At 36.6% G+C, this 15,989-nt stretch overlaps 1 protein-coding gene across 6 annotated transcripts in view; it reads right to left on the bottom strand.

Moving 5' to 3' along the window:
* The window catches only part of Map4k3 (mitogen-activated protein kinase kinase kinase kinase 3), a 132,548-nt gene that overhangs the window by 26,033 nt on the left and 90,526 nt on the right, over positions 1-15,989 (bottom strand). For all 6 annotated transcript variants that reach the window (XR_016536268.1, XM_090337081.1, XM_090337083.1 and 3 more), the window contains 7 exons: positions 12,904-12,942; positions 12,137-12,190; positions 8,264-8,306; positions 6,025-6,184; positions 4,233-4,345; positions 2,492-2,533; positions 11-95 (listed from right to left, as the gene is read on the bottom strand). Coding sequence is in view for 5 of the 6 variants with exons in the window: in XM_090337081.1 (XP_090193207.1) it covers positions 11-95; positions 2,492-2,533; positions 4,233-4,345; positions 6,025-6,184; positions 8,264-8,306; positions 12,137-12,190; positions 12,904-12,942 (536 nt within the window). In the remaining variant the exon portion in view is untranslated. The remainder of the gene's footprint in view (positions 1-10; positions 96-2,491; positions 2,534-4,232; positions 4,346-6,024; positions 6,185-8,263; positions 8,307-12,136; positions 12,191-12,903; positions 12,943-15,989) is intronic.

The raw sequence follows: 15,989 nt of genomic DNA, 5'->3' as shown, positions 1-15,989 counted from the left end.
ATGGTACTACCTCTTGTATCTGGGTTTATCCATGATGATGCACAGTGAATTTTCAAGGGACACCCATTAAAAACCTTTGAAAAACATGCACCCATCTAGGGAAACAAAGAATAAGCAATATGAAATTGTGTCAAGTAATGGTTCTCAGTATATAAAATATGGTTATTTTCTAGTTTATTACTGGAGATCACAGAAAGTATACAATTTAATTTTTAAATTTATAGAAATAAATGTACTAGTCACTGATTTGACTTTTTTCCCCACCCCTAGGCTATTATTAACTTTTTGGTGGCACAAAATTTACAGATACAACAATGAGCTTACTTGGAGAAAACAAATAATCAGCACTATTTTTTCCCCAGTCATTTCAACAAAGCAGTAGCAATAATCAAGTCTGCACAATATTTTGCTTATAGTAGTGTCACTTACATTTCTGCAATGAAAACCAATACAAATTTTTCTGGCAAGGTAAGTTAGAATCTCCACAGTTAGAAATGTTTCCTGCCAGGCGGCTCAGTGGCTCATGCCTGTAATCCTAGCTATTCAGGAGGCTGAGATCAGAGGATCAAGGTTCAAAGCCAGCCTAGGTACAAAAAGACCTGAGACTCTTATCTCCAATTAACCTCTAGAAAATGGGGAAGTGGGGTTTGGCTCAAGGGGTAGGTTGGTAGCCTGGAGCTGAAGAGCTCAAGGACAGTGTCCAGGTCGAGTACAAGCCCCATGACCCACCAAAAAAAAACCCAAAAAGGTTTCCTATTTGGTATTATGATAAAGATGGCATTAATCCTCGAGTTTCATACTATAAAGTGGAAGACGTATGCTTCTACCTCCAAATATGCAGACCTAGATTGTTTACATTACTCATTAAAAATCTTTATTTTCATGCTATTAATGAATAGCATGAATCCACTTAAAAAATCAGGTAACTAAAATGCAGTATCATTCATTTGAACTATATATTACATTAAACTTTAGCCAAAATGATATATTTTGGCTAAATACCCCATTTAATCCCATTTATTACTGACAACTTGAGACAAAAATATTGGGTCAGAGGAAGCCTCTGTATTTGTCATACTGTCCTAAAATAAAGGGACAGCAGCACTGGACATCATCTCAGCAGCTATGTTCTTTCACATTTACAGAGGCAATAGCCTGGAAGAACCCAGAACTGGTTGATGATGATGTAATGGGTTAAAATATTAACATAAAATATAAACAAGTCTAATACTAACAATTTTTCATCAGCATTACAAGTAAAAGATTAAGAATAGATAAGTTTACAGATATCACACACAATAGTGAGTAGTCAATAACACTACAGGGAATGGTGGTGGTACTCAGCAGAAGCCACTGTAGAATTGAAGGCAGTAAACGGAGAGGTAGAATTCTATGCCAGGTATTGTAGGACTCATACAATGCAATCACTGTGGTTACTCTGACCACCACAAAGGACACAAAATTTTAGCTGGGAAAGCAAATGTAGGAGCTCTACTGCATACTATGGTGACTTATGTACAATATATTATACTTGAAAACCTGGTTATGACAGCAGATTTTAAGTGTCATAGATACTAAAAAAAAAACAAACAAAAATAAAAAATAAGCCAGGCACTGATGGCTCATGCCCTTAATCTTGGCTACTTAGGAGACTGAGATCTGACAATTGTGGTTCAAAGCCATCCTGGGCAGGAAAGTTTGTCAAACTCTTATCTCAATGAAGTACTCAGAAAAAGTTGGAAGTGGTACTGTGGCTTAAGTGGTAGAACTCTACCCTTGAGTAAAATGAAGCTCTTGGCGCAGTTCCCATGCCCAGAGTTCAAGAAACAACAACAAAACCCACAAAAACTCCCCAAATAACTAGATGTGCTAAAGTATATGTAAAGCAGCATATATGTCAACTGGCATATATGTATCTCAAAATACATGTGTACCTCTTAAATAAAAAATAAGAATAAGATATCACAATGTAATTTAGAAACCAACAATACCATATTCGATTGTACCATAGCACATCTAAGTTTTGGCTAGAGTTGAGTGGAATTTTGTCATCTTAGTGACCCAGATCATTGGGTTTCAGTATTATTTATGGGCAAAATAAGGAACATGGGCCTGATATTCCTTTGATGTTTCTTGAGTTCAAAATTATAGGTCTTCAGTAACTGAAAACATGTTAGAAAGTATTATCTGTGTCTTGTACTTCCTAGAGTACTTTTGTGGCTTTTCTACATTTCTTACAAAATAGGAGCCAATAAAATATTAACAAAATTTTGAAACTAAGGAGCTTTAATTTAAAATGTATAATTTCTAGATGTATAATAGATTAGATATAATCAAATAACATTAAAATTAGCAATCTTACAGATTTTTTCAGTAATAATGCATATTATAATACTGCAAACTAAATGAGGTACAAAAAACCAAAGATACACATCAAAGCAATTATTTGTCATCCCACTTCATTAGCAAATATTTGCTGTTTAATACTTACATGCACTTTAGGTGTTGGAGGAAGACCATTACTAATAGGCTTCTAAAAAATAAACACATACATAATTGTATTTTTTGTCATGAGTACATTTTATTTCAAACAATATTTATTCAAATATATCACATGAATATATGCTTCTTACAAGAAAATGTAGACAAGTTATTGGTCTTTTATTTCCTATAATCCTTCCACAGTCAAGTTCCTACTTTCTAATACCTGCAAAATGCCTTCCTCCAAACCAGTTTGGTGTACATCCTTTCTTCAGGTTAATTACATAATTTTGAGTGTGTGTGTGTGTGTGTGTGTGTGGTGTTACTGGAGACTGAACTCAGCTTTTCAAGAGCTCTAACACAGAAGCCATGCTATCCAGCCATAGGCAATTATATATATGTATATATGTACACACATTTACAGACATATATACATACATATATATGTATATATTAATGCATACATACACACACACACCTGCATTTACATACTTTGCTAGGTTTTGTTTATTTTTTGTGGTGATAGGGATCCAACCTAGGGCCTCTTGAATGCTAGGCAGGAATACTACAATTGAGATATATCCGAGTAAGGGGACTTGTAAGAATTATTTCCCATTAGTAGGAATAATAATAATCTACTTTGTGAAGAGTAACAAGAATAATGTTAAATTGATTTAGTTTAAGCAAGAAAAAGCTATTAATCAAGTCTATCATAGCAAATACATCTTTTAAAGATTTAAGTAATTATAACATGAAACTAGTAGCAGTTATAGTTTTACTACTTAGAAATAAAAATAGCAGGGGACGGGAGTTTTGCCTAGTGGTAGAGTGCTTGCCTTGCATGCACAAAGGCCTGGGTTCGATTCCTTGGTACCACATATATAGAAAAACAGCCAGAAGTGGTGCTGAGGCTCAAGTGGTAGAGCTCTAGCCTCGAGAAAGTCCAAGGACAGTGCTTAGGCCCTGAGTTGAAGCTCCAGGACTGGCAAAAAAAAAAAAAAGAAATAAAAATAGCAGTTGAGCTAGGTGCCAGTGGCTCATGTCTGTAATCCTAGTTACTTGGGAGGCCGAGATCTGAGGACTGAGGTTTGAAGCCAGTCAGGCAGGAAAGTCCATTAGGCTCCTTTTTCCTAATAACCACCAAAAAGCTGGAAGTGGTGCTGTGGCTCAAGTGGAAGAGTGCTAGCCTTGAGCAAAAGGAGCTCAGAACAGTACCTGGGTTCAGAGTTCAAGCCTCAGGAATGGCAGAATAAAAATAGGGCTGGAAATGTGGCTTAGTGGTACAGTGCTTGCCTAGGATGCAGGAAGCCCTGGGTTTGATTTCTCAGTGTCACATAAACATAAAAAGCTGAAAGTGGTGTTCTGGCTCTAGTAGTAGATCACTAGTCTTGAGCAAAAGCAGCTCAGGGACAGTATCTAGGTCTGGAGTTCAAGCCCCAGAACTGGAAAATAGTATTAGAAAAGCAGAGCCAAGGATCAGTGCCTTATGCCTGTAATCCTAGCTACTCAAGAGGCTGATATCTGAGGATCATACTTCAAAGCCAGCCTGGGCGGAAAAGTCCCCAGAGACTCTTACCTCCAATTAACCACTCAAAACACAGGAAGTAGCACTGTGGCTCAAAGTGGTAGAGTACTAGCCTTGAGCAAAAAGAGCATCCATGACCTTAGTTCAAGACCCATGACTGACAACCTCTCCCCTACCCCCATCAAGACCACAAAAAAATGTTCAGTTTATAAATATCAATACCTACTGGTACATCTTTCTTCTCTTTTCTTGAAGAGTTTGTGCCTCTATGTTCATTCTGTTGCTGATACAATGACCCATCTCGTTCACCATTTAACTGGAAGGAGCTCATTCCATTTCCTTTAATAAGATACATTTAAATACATTGAGAAATCAATACGGTTATCAAACAGAAAATAAAAAATTAATGCTGAGACAGTATGTTCTTTGAGAAAACAACTAGCATTTTAATCCTGAAGAACTCATAATATGTGTTTTTCTATTTAAACCTTTATTTCTGACATATCAGGAAACTGTAAATACAGGTTGTTCTAAGTATATAATAATTTTCATTAAAGATAAAAAATTAAATACTGATCAAACTACTTTCAGGAAAGATACATTTCGTATTATATATAATACTTACCAAGAAATGTTAGTTGTTCTCTAATTCTTTTAGAAAAGACAAAGGAAACTTTATAGCGTTTAAATACCACCTTCTAGTATTAATTTGAATGAATACTCAACAATGACAATCCTTTTTTTGAAATGATAAGTGAAATAAAGAAGTTAAAGTAACCGCGTTCTTTCTTTCTATTTTTTTTTTTTTTTGCCAGTCCTGGGCTTGAGCTCTACCACTTGAGCCTCAGCACCACTTCCGGCTTTTTTCTATGTATGTGGTACCGAGGAATCGAACCCGGGTCTTCATGCATGCTAGGCAAGCACTTTAACCACTAGGCCAAACTCCCGGCCCCATCTTTCTATTTTTTTAGTGGGTCATGGGGCTTGAACTTGGCCTAGGTGCTGTCCCTGAGCTCTTCAGCTCAAGGTTACCACCTTACCTTTGAGCCAAGCCCCACTGCCCGTTTTCTAGAGGTTAATTGGAGATGAGTCTCAGGTCCTTTTGTGCCTCAGCTGGCTTTGAACTTTGATCCTCAGATCTCAGCTTCCTGAGTAGCTAGGATTATAGGCCCGAGCCACTGCACTCAGCTCCACTTTCTTTTATTAAACAGAAATAGAACCTACATTTATTTTTCTCATTTATTCATAGCTTAATTCCTATTGCTTTTACACTATTATAGCTAAATATGAGTAGGTACAAACTAGTCTCCACAAGAAAGAAGACTAATACAAATTAACAAAAACCAAGTAAAACAGCTTAGACTGCCTTGTGGGAAGTCTTGTCATTAAAACCATTTTTGAGCTGGACATCAGTGACGCATTCCTAGTTACTCAGGTGGAGATTGGAGATTGGAGATTGAGGATTGAGGTTTGAAGCCAACTTGGGCAGGAAAGTCTATGAGATTTTGCCAGTCCTGGGGCTTGAACTCAGGGCCTGAGCACTGTCCTTGGGCTTTCACAAGACTGGAGTTCTACCACTTGAGCCACAGCACCACTTTCAGCGTTTTCTATGTATATGGTACTGAGGAATCAAACTCAGATCTTTTGTGTATACTAGGAAAGCACTCTACCACTAGGCCAAACTCCTGGCCTTCCGTGAGATTTTTATCTCCAATTAACCACCAGAAAAATCAGAAGTGATGCTATGGCTCATAGTGGTAGAGTGCTACCCTTGAGCAAAAAAGTCTGGACAATGCCCAGGCCTTGAGTTCAATCACCATGACCAATGTAAAAAAAAAAAAAAAAAAAAAGCATTTTGAACTGTGAGACAAAAATCAGAAAACACCTCTATAACCATTGTTCCTGTTCTCTTCTTCCTCAAAGTAATTTCAAATCACCTCTAGACAGACTTCTGTGTCTTGTTCCCACATAGAGTGAACACTGGGCAGCATATCTGACTCTACCTTCCCCATCATTACCTAAAGCAACAGGCTTCTGTGGGGGTAATCTGGGAGGTGGGGGCCGAGGCGGGACTTGGGATGGTTTAGCGGGGCTCCCAGCTGAGGGACATCGCTTGATTGTTCCTTGATTTTCATCCTCAGTAGAATGAATTTCCTGTGGTATGAAGATGGACTTGGGCTGGAATAATACAGAAAGAGAACCAGTGATTAAATATGCAATTTTTAAATTTAAGTAAGTATTAAAACCAGAGGCTTTCTAATTGTATTTACCTAATAAGTTTCAAGTCTACTCAATTATCACATTCAGGCTATTTTAACCTATTTAAAAAATAATCCCCTCTCAAAAAAAAAAAGAAAGAAGAAAAGAAAAACATACCCAACAAAACGGGGTGGTAAAGGGAATTTCTAATTCTAACAGGACTTCCAATTTCTTTATTGGTTTCTCACAAGTCTTCCAAATAATATATCCAAGATCTTTTGATATCCTCCAATTTAAATAAATTTCTTTAATTATTCAAGTGAGTCAAAGATCAGCTCCCTTATAAGTGAGGCTAATCTAAGCTGTCCCTTGGAGAACTCAAGTCAGAGGACTCAAAGTCATTATGCTAATGCTTCCACACTGGCAAATTCCAGCACACCTGACAAAAGTTACTGTCAGAGAATGAAAAACTTGCTCAGCTGATGGTTTGCAGAATTGCTAAATTATAATAAATGTGTTCCTTTTTCAAAACTTCCCAACATTTGTTTCTTGGAAATTCAGATTTCTATACTACTCCTGTGAAGCTAAACAAACAAACACAGTTTTCATATGTGTGCATAAAGATTTCTGCAGTAGTTTAAATAAAAACCAAATATATAAAGATAAGTAAGATGCCAAGATGGGTAGGATTCCTATTCACAACTTAAAATTTATAAGGTTTAAAAATTTATTTTATAACTGAATTTACTTTGCTGATAAATTTATAAATTCACCACCTACCTATATGAACACATTTAATCTTAAAAAATACCATTAGCTGAAACTTTTTTTTGTTAGTCCTGGGACTTAAACTCAGGGCCTGGGTGTTATCCCCGAACTCTTTTTCTCCAGGCTAGTGCTACTTTTAGACATAGTGTTATTTTGAGAGTCAAATAGACTTTCCTGCCAGGGCAAGCTTTGACCTGTGATCCTCAGATCTCAGCTACCTGAGTAGCTAGGATTACAGCTACAATTATCAGCTCCCAGCTAATGTAACTATTTTATTATGACTGTAATAAATGATTTTGTTGTGTTCTAGGTCTTATTTATTTATTGCAGAGTGCTAGCCTTGAGATAAAAGTAAGGGATAGCACCCACGCATAGACATACACACGCACAAAACTCTAAAATATTTGTAAATACCCTCTGAAAATTAAATAATGGTAAATTACTGTTACTAATGTTTATGTATTCTTAGTAACCAGTTAATGGTAGATTGTAAGAAAATAATTTATTTGGTTGTGTAATGCTGATATGGAGACTTGAACCAAGGGCCCGCACACAGTTCTTTTACTTTTTGTTCAAGACTGGAGCTCTGCCACAAATGACTTGACTCACAAATCTACTTTCAGCATTTTTGGTGGTTAATTAGAGGTAAGAGTCTGAGGAACTTTCCAAGCTAGTTTCTAATCTCAATCCTCAGATCTCAACTTCTTGAGTAGCCAGAATCTAGTCATGAATCATCTATGTCTGGCTAAGTAAAAAATTTCTTGAAAAGAAGAGTCTTCAGTGTCGGGCTGGCTTTGATCTCAGCCTTCTGAGTAGCTAGGATTACAGGTATGAGCCACTGCACTTAGCTAATTTTAGAGGCTATGTTTCTAGAATTTATTACACAGAATTAATGGTGATGGCAAGTTGAATATATATATATATTTTTTGCCAGTCCTGGGCTTGAGTTCAGGGCCTGAGCACTGTCCTTGGACTTTCTTAAGGTTAGAGCTCTATCACTTGAGCCTCAGCAACACTTCTGGCTTTTTTCTATGTATGTGGTACTGAGGAATCGAACCTGGGTCTTCGTGCATGCTAGGCAAGCACTCTACCACTAGGCCAAACTCCCAGGTCCCAAGTTGAATAATTTTAAAAAGAAAAGTAATCAAAATGTTCTTATACTGAAGTTAACAACTTCATAATTTGTCTTTATAGATTATCAATGAAAATAAACTACAGTAACAGGTAATGGACTGTTAACAAGGAAGAAAAATAATTCACACAGAATTCAAATAGAAGAAATGTATCTACCTTTGGTGGTAAAGGTGGTGGAACTTTTGATTTCATGGTTGAACTAAAAACAGAAAAGGAAGTTTAGAATTAGAACTCTTCATTTTATAAATAAATCATTAGTAAAACATAGTTTTGCAAAGAGATTGAAAATAACCTGCAAATATAAATTCCATGTTCTAATTATGAGTTCTTTTTCCAAAATATTTGGTGAAATGTTCAAATTATATTTAACGAAACATTATTAAGAAATAATTGGATCAGACAATGCCTTCTTGGTTTCAAGTATTAAGATATAATTAGAGCTAGAAAAAATAACTACAATTCCAATTAAAAGGTAAATAAGAATTAAGCAGCAGTTGATTTGAGAGAAAATAATGTAGTGTAAAAATCAATCACATTGTACAGTTCCATTTTTGCTACTGTTAGATATGAAATATCTAATGAAGCTCATCAAAAATGATTTCTATATACCATGGTGAGTAATTATTTTGTTTTCTTATGGAGCTAGGCTATTTTGTTCATATAGGCAACAGTTGAATGAAGCCAAGATTCACTGCAATTCTCATATATATATCTGTATGTGTGTGTATGTATATACATGTATATATATATGTATACGTATATATATGTATATATATACACACACACACACACAAACACACACATTTAAAAAAATTTTTTGTCAGTCCTGGGGCTTGAACTCAGGACCTGAGCACTGTCCTCAGGCTTTCTAAAGGCCTTATACCACACTTGGGCTATGTATGTGGTACCAAGGAATCAAACCAGGGCCTTCATGCATGTTAGGAAAGTACTCTACCACTAGGCTACACTCCTGGTCAACAACTCCAAAATTTTTAAGGGTTTAAACTCAGGATCTCGAGTTTGACAAGCACACAATTTCTTTCTTTTTTTTTTTTTTGCCAGTCCTGACCTTCGGCTCAGGGCCTGAGCACTGTCCTTGGACTTTCTCAAGGCTAGAGCTCTACCACTTGAGCCTCAGCACCACTTCCGGCTTTTTTTCTAGTATGTGGTACCGAGGAATCGAACCCAGGTCTTCATGCATGCTAGGCAAGCACTTTAACCACTAGGCCAAATTCCCGGCCCCCAAGCACACAATTTCTGAGCCATGCCTCCAACCTTTTCTTCTTTTATGAGACAGGTTTCACTTCTTACTGATGTAAGCACCTGCAATGAGATCCTCCTCTTCTTCTTACACTAAGTGTATGTGGGGAGAGGAGTGTGTGTGTGTAATGAGGGGTTTCACAAAATTTTATTGTATGTTTTTGTCAAGGTGATGTATGGAGGGGTTACAGTTACATTCGTCAGGTAGTGGGTACATTATTTCTTGAACATTGATACCCTTTCCCATGTTTTTCTCTAACAGCTGGCCTCAAATTTCTTTTATTTTTATTTATTTTGCCAGTCCCGGGGCTTGGACTCTGTATATGTGGCACTGAAGAACAGAATCTGGGTCTTTGTGCAGGCTAGGCAAGCACTTTACCACTAGGCCACGCTCCCAGGCCCTGGACTTAGCATTCCAAGAAGCTAAGGACTCTAGGTAGGTGTCAGCCACTCCCACTCCTGGAATCTGTTTTGGAAATAAAAGTTAACTATAAAGGATGATTTAAGGACTAGAGGTGTGGTTTAAGTGGTAAAACACCTGCGTAGCACGTGCAAAGTCTAGAGTTCAAATTGAAGTGCTGGATACTTCCCCTTCCTCTCCATTTTCCAAAGATAATTAAGCACAAATTTTCCAAAAAAGGATATTGAGGTCTCAAGTAGGTTAAACGACATGAGTCAGTATCAAAGTAATGAGGTGGGCAGGAAAGACCTAAGCCCTAGCACTACTCAGGTGCACCTACCTAGAAATGCCAACTGTCAAAACTAAAACTATCTCCCCAAACTTCCAAAATATAAACTAATATAACACACACATAGTAAAAATGATACTTAAAAATATGCATTTATATTCAAAGCATTTATCTGAAGCACACAAAATGAAATTTAATCAAGCATTTACTAAGATTCTTTCTAGTTATAATTAGGGAAACTACCAATTACTAAATTACAATTTTTTTATTTTTCGTTCTTTCTTTTTTTTTTTTTTTGCCAGTCGTGGGCTTGAGCTCAGGGCCTGAGCACTGTCCTTGGACTTTCCTTAAGGCTAGCACTCTACCACTTGAGCCTCAGCACCATTTCTGGCTTTTTTCTATGTATGTGGTGCTGAGGAATCGAACCCAGGTCTTCGTGCATGCTAGGCAAGCACTCTACCACTAGGCCAAACTCCCGGCCCCACAATTTTTTTCTTAATGCCAGGTATGGGTAGTACATTCCTGTAATTCCAATATTGGGAAGGTTAAGGCAGGAGGCTCTTGAGTTTGAAGTCAGATTGAGCTGCAAAGCAAAACTTTATCTCAAAACCAACAACAAAATATCCAAGCTGTCATGATTCACACTTGTACTCTTATCTACTTAGGAGGCTGAGTTTAGGAGGATCATAGTTGGAGGCCAGCCGGGAGAAAAAAGTTCCTAAGACACAACCAATAAAAACTGGGTGTGGTGGCTATTAGATCCAAACAGTACAAGAGTGAGGACTCAATATTTGCATACCCAATGCTATGGACTTGGTATTGGAAATTTAAACATAACTACATAGACATAAAAACCTATGACTATAGACATAATGTTTTATTTCATAAATTAACATGTATCTATGATATACAAACCTTAATTCTGATTATGTTCTAAAAACTAAGTGCCAGTGATTGTATATAGATTCCCTTCTTGAACACTTGTTTGTTAAACATGTCATTTGAAATATGATGTAAAAATGAATGTTAATAATTCTTTAATTAAAAAAAAATACCCTGAAAAAAACCCAAAAAACTGGGTGTGTTGGCACGCACCTATCTTCCCAGCTATGTGGGAAGCATAAATAGGAAGATCTTAGTCCAGGAAAGCCCAGACAAAAAGTGAGATCCTATTCAAAATAAAAAGGGCTGAAAGTATGGCTCAAGTAATAAAGCGCCTGCCTAGCACACTCAAAATCCCTGAGTTCAAACTTCAATACTGCTAAAAATACATTTAAAAAAATTTAGTTGGGTACTGTGGCTCACACCTGTAATCCTAGCTACTCAGGAGGCTGAGATCTGAAGATGGCGATTCAAAGCTAGTCTGGGCACTAAAGTCCATGAGACTTCTATCTCCAATTAACCACCTGAAAACTGGATGTGGTGCTGTGGCTCCAGGGGTAGGGCAGTAGTCTTCAGCTGAAGAATTCAGGGACAGTGCCCATGCCCAGAGTTCAAGTTCCACAGCTGACAAAAAAAAACATATATATATATATATACATATTCTTCATCAAAATATTCTATGCTATTGGCTGTATTAGTAACTGAATTTTGCCTCCACAATATTTGCGTGTTAAAGCTCTAATCCCCAGGGCCTTTTAAGAGATAAGTAATGCTACATGAGATAATAATAGAGGGGCCACAACCCATAGGACTGATGGGCTTATGAGAAAAGGAAGAGATAGCCCTTGGTCCCCTGCTGCACACACACAAACATACTGCATAGCCATTAGGTTGCCATCACCAGGAATCAAATCAGCTGGCAATCTACAGTTTGAATTTCTCAATCTCTGGAACTGTAAAAACAAACTTTTGTTTGTTACCAGAGTATAATTTGATGAATACAACTAAAACAGAAAAAAGGTAAGAAAAGCTGGACTATTGGGTTAGTATATTAAAATCATCATCATTGCATACTCTGGTTTTCTCTTCAGATCGTATAAATCTTTCGCCTTCTAAAATCATCATCATTAACTTTCTGGACTTAGGAATGGGGATCAAATGACATCTCTTTTTGCCAAGAATAGAAAGTGGAACTTACTGTTTAGAATCATCATCATCCCCTTCATCATCATCTAAATGTGCCACATGTCCTCTAAAGAAAAAGGATAACATCATTGTTATTAAACGGACTTCACCCAAACAACTGAGCAATTCTAGAGATGCAGGAAGTTTACTACACGACAGAATTTTATGTCTCTCACTTTCAGGGATGGATTGAGAATTAGAACAAATGAAATAATCATGTTATGATTGAGAAAGGGGCAGATGATTTAACATCTGTGACATATAGAATCTTTTTTCTTTTTTTTTGGACGTGGGGGATGGTCATGAGGCTTGAACTCTCAGAGCCTGGGCTCTAGTCTTCAGACTTTTTTTTTTTTTTTTGCCAGTCCTGGGCTTGGGCTCAGAGCCTGAGCACTGTCCTTGGGTTTTCTCAAAGCTAGAGCTCTACCACTTGAGCCACAGCACCACTTCTGGCTTTTTTTCTATGTATGTGGTACCGAGGAATCAAACCTGGGTCTTCATGTATGCTAGGTAAGTACTTTACCACTAGGCCAAACTTCTGGTCCTAGTCTTTAGAATTTTTTGCTCAAGGGTAGCACACTCTACCACTTGAGCCACAACGCCATTTCTGGTTTTCTGGTGGTTAATTGGAGATAAGAGTCTCACAGATTTTTGTGCCTGGGCTGGGCACAAAACTGTGATCCTCAGATCTCAGCCTCCTGAGTAGCTAGGATTTATAGGCGTGAGTTGCTGGTGCCTGCCAACATACAGAATTTTAAGGTTAATTAAAACTAAAATTACCGCTGATGTAATTCTTCTTCAACAGACTTCAGAAGACTCCTTAAAAAAAAACCAAAACAGACAAATAGCAATATAAACAACAAAAATAAATATGCATATTTATCATTTTAACCTTAGTCATAATTTTTTGAATTATGTTTTCTTACTATTAATTGAAAAATTTTAACAGTAATCATGTCTGTACCACAAATATCAACTTATATTTAATAATTTAGTCTTTATATTTATATTTTAAATAAACAAAACATTCTACTTTTTCAACTGGAAAATATCAATTCAAACAAAAGACAACTCACCATGAAATGTCACAACAGTACCAACAAAACAATAATGGCAGAGTCACAGCCAGGGCTTTCTAGGATTCAAATTTATTTGGAATAGTATACCTAACATCTAAAATTCTATTTTCTTTCTCTTAAAATAAGAAAGGTAACAATATTGTGGGAAAAAAATCATGCTCTCAGGCAATCCTACAGAATGGAACTCAACATGTTGGATCTCTGCGGAAGCATGCATGCATGTGATGTGAATACATGAATGTAGTAGCACTTTGCTTTCACGGAGGACACTCGCTTACCTGAGGATTTGTTCTCCAGTGGTGCACTGGCAAACACATTTACACTTTTGGGAGACTAAGCCTGTATCAGACCAGGTGTGAGGATTGTACCATTAGGAACAGTCTATACAACTCCAGTTTTCAGGAATGTAAGAGAGTACTTAGGACATTCCTGAAGTTCTGCTATTTTTCACTGCACTCATGCAGACAACTCCTGTGTTATAAACTCAAACATAAAAATCTAGTAGCCACATAGGATACAGACAAATACAGTTATTGATAAATTACTTGGATAAAAGAGTCAGTAGGAAATTTACTCTCCCTCCAAGTTATAAAGGATTGCTTTCTAAACGTATTTTTTTTTTCCTTGCAGTATATATTGAGGGGAAAAAAAGTCCTTAGAATTAAACATTAAAACTAGAGAAACTAAAAGGTATGGTTATCTACTATGAATAATGAATAGAACAGCTTTTAGCTATCAAATATTTTAACTAGATCCTGCTTAATAATAATCAGTTAAAAGTAACAAAAGTTACAAATCTGGAATGGTAGATACTGTTGTACAGGCAAATAAACACAAATTTTCAAGTAAAGACTCTCTACCTTTGAAGGCCACAAGGCTTTAGATAATACTATGATTTGAACTGGTGAGTTTCAGTTTGCCAAAGAAGAATTATAATAGAACTTATATTAAAGGGTCTAATGAGATAATAAACTAAGTGCAAACTTGGCAATTGTCATTGATTACATATCATTTTTGGGGGGGGGGGCGAAGGCAGTCATTGGGCCTGAACTCAGATCCTGGGCACTGTCCTTGGACACTCTCTGCTCAAGGCTAGCACTCTGCTACTTGAGCCACCTCGCCACTTTTGGCTTTTTCTGAGTATGTGGTACTGAGGGATCGAACCCAGGGCTTTATGCATGCTAGGTGAGCATTCTACCACTAGGCTGCGCTCCTGGCCAAAATACCACTTTCTTTTTTTTTTAATTAGCAAATTGTGGTCCAGAAATTCTAGAGGTCTTAATGTTCCTACTGGGGTGGGTGGAAGTCTTCAAGGTCAAACTGTTTGCATAATACATAATATATGTTCTACTCTATTTCCTATGAGTACATACTGAAGTTTCTCAGAAACTAGAAGAAGCACATGAGAATTTAGTTGTCTTCTAGATAATCAGTGTGAAGGAGATTTACAAAAAACATAGAACACTGTCATTTTTATATTATTCTGTTTCATGAAGTAATAGCTGTATATTATAAAACATATTATTGGTAGAACTCAACAAAATGTGTTGTACTGCATTAGCATATATGAGATGTAAGAGGACATGGAAAGGAAGGTAGCCATGCCCTAGGAAATCGCATACAGTTTTTATTCATTTATTTGTAAATATTTTGCTATATGATAAAAATATTTTGTTAATGAAATTACATGACCCATAAAGTCTTTTTTCCTTTTAAAATATTTTTTATTGTAATTAATAAAAGAGTTACATGATATTTGCCATATAGAAGGTACATTAATTCACACACATTGATACCCTTTCACATGTCTTGGTACCCTTTACCCTCCCCCCTACCGACCCATAAAGTCTTAATGAGAAGTAAAATGCTTGACTTGCTTTTTGAATTTTATAAATAAAATCTGGCTAAATTTGCTAAGAGGTCTATAACACAGTTTCAGTGCTGTGCAAGAAAGAAAGAATGTGTTCTCTAGTATACCTGAATTCTTCCGTTAGGGAATTTTCACAATGTCAGTAGAAACCTTGGGCTCTCCTAGCAGAGATTTGCAATAGAGCAAAACCTTGATACAAAAGGCCATATAGTAGGATGATAAATGAAAGGATCTCTAGGATATAGAAACATAAGCCATATAATGAACGATTGTTGTTCTTAAGGTACTATGTTATCTCTCATCTCTTTTGCTGTCCCTTGGTTATCTCATATTGTTACAGTATCTCACTTTGTTACCTGATATATCTGATATATTTGTATTTGGTTATTTGAAATTGGATAGGGAACGGGGGAAAACAAGATGAGGGGCGGGAGTGGGGGGGAGGGAAATGGGGACCAAGACATGTGAAAGGGTATCAACGTATGGGAATTAATGCACCATCTATCTGGCAAATATCATGTAACCCTTCTATTAATTACAATAAAAATACATGAAAAAAAAAAAACCCTCAATTATCACACCTGAAATCAATTGTGATGAAAAGTAAACAATGGAACAATTTTGAACAGAGATTTAACTGATGTAGTAGAAAACTGTTAAAAGTCTAAAGCCAGTATTAAGACATTCAGTATTTTAAATCAGCTAATGAATCAAATTAACTATAGGCTTCTAAAACCTTACTAAATTGTCTGATGGACTCAAAACTATCTATCTATCTATCTATCTATCTATCTATCTATCCATCTATCATTATATTTAAAAACAACAGCGGGCGTGGTGGCTCATGCCTGTAAACTTAGCTACTCAGGAGGCTAAGATCTGAGGATCGCAGTTCAAAGTCAATCTGCGAATTAAAG

Source organism: Megascapheus bottae, chromosome 7 (assembly GCF_031878675.1).
Source record: "Megascapheus bottae isolate mThoBot1 chromosome 7, mThoBot2.hap1, whole genome shotgun sequence".
In the NCBI taxonomy this organism is placed as follows: Eukaryota; Metazoa; Chordata; class Mammalia; order Rodentia; family Geomyidae; genus Megascapheus; species Megascapheus bottae.
This window is presented reverse-complemented; position numbering and strand designations above follow the sequence as displayed.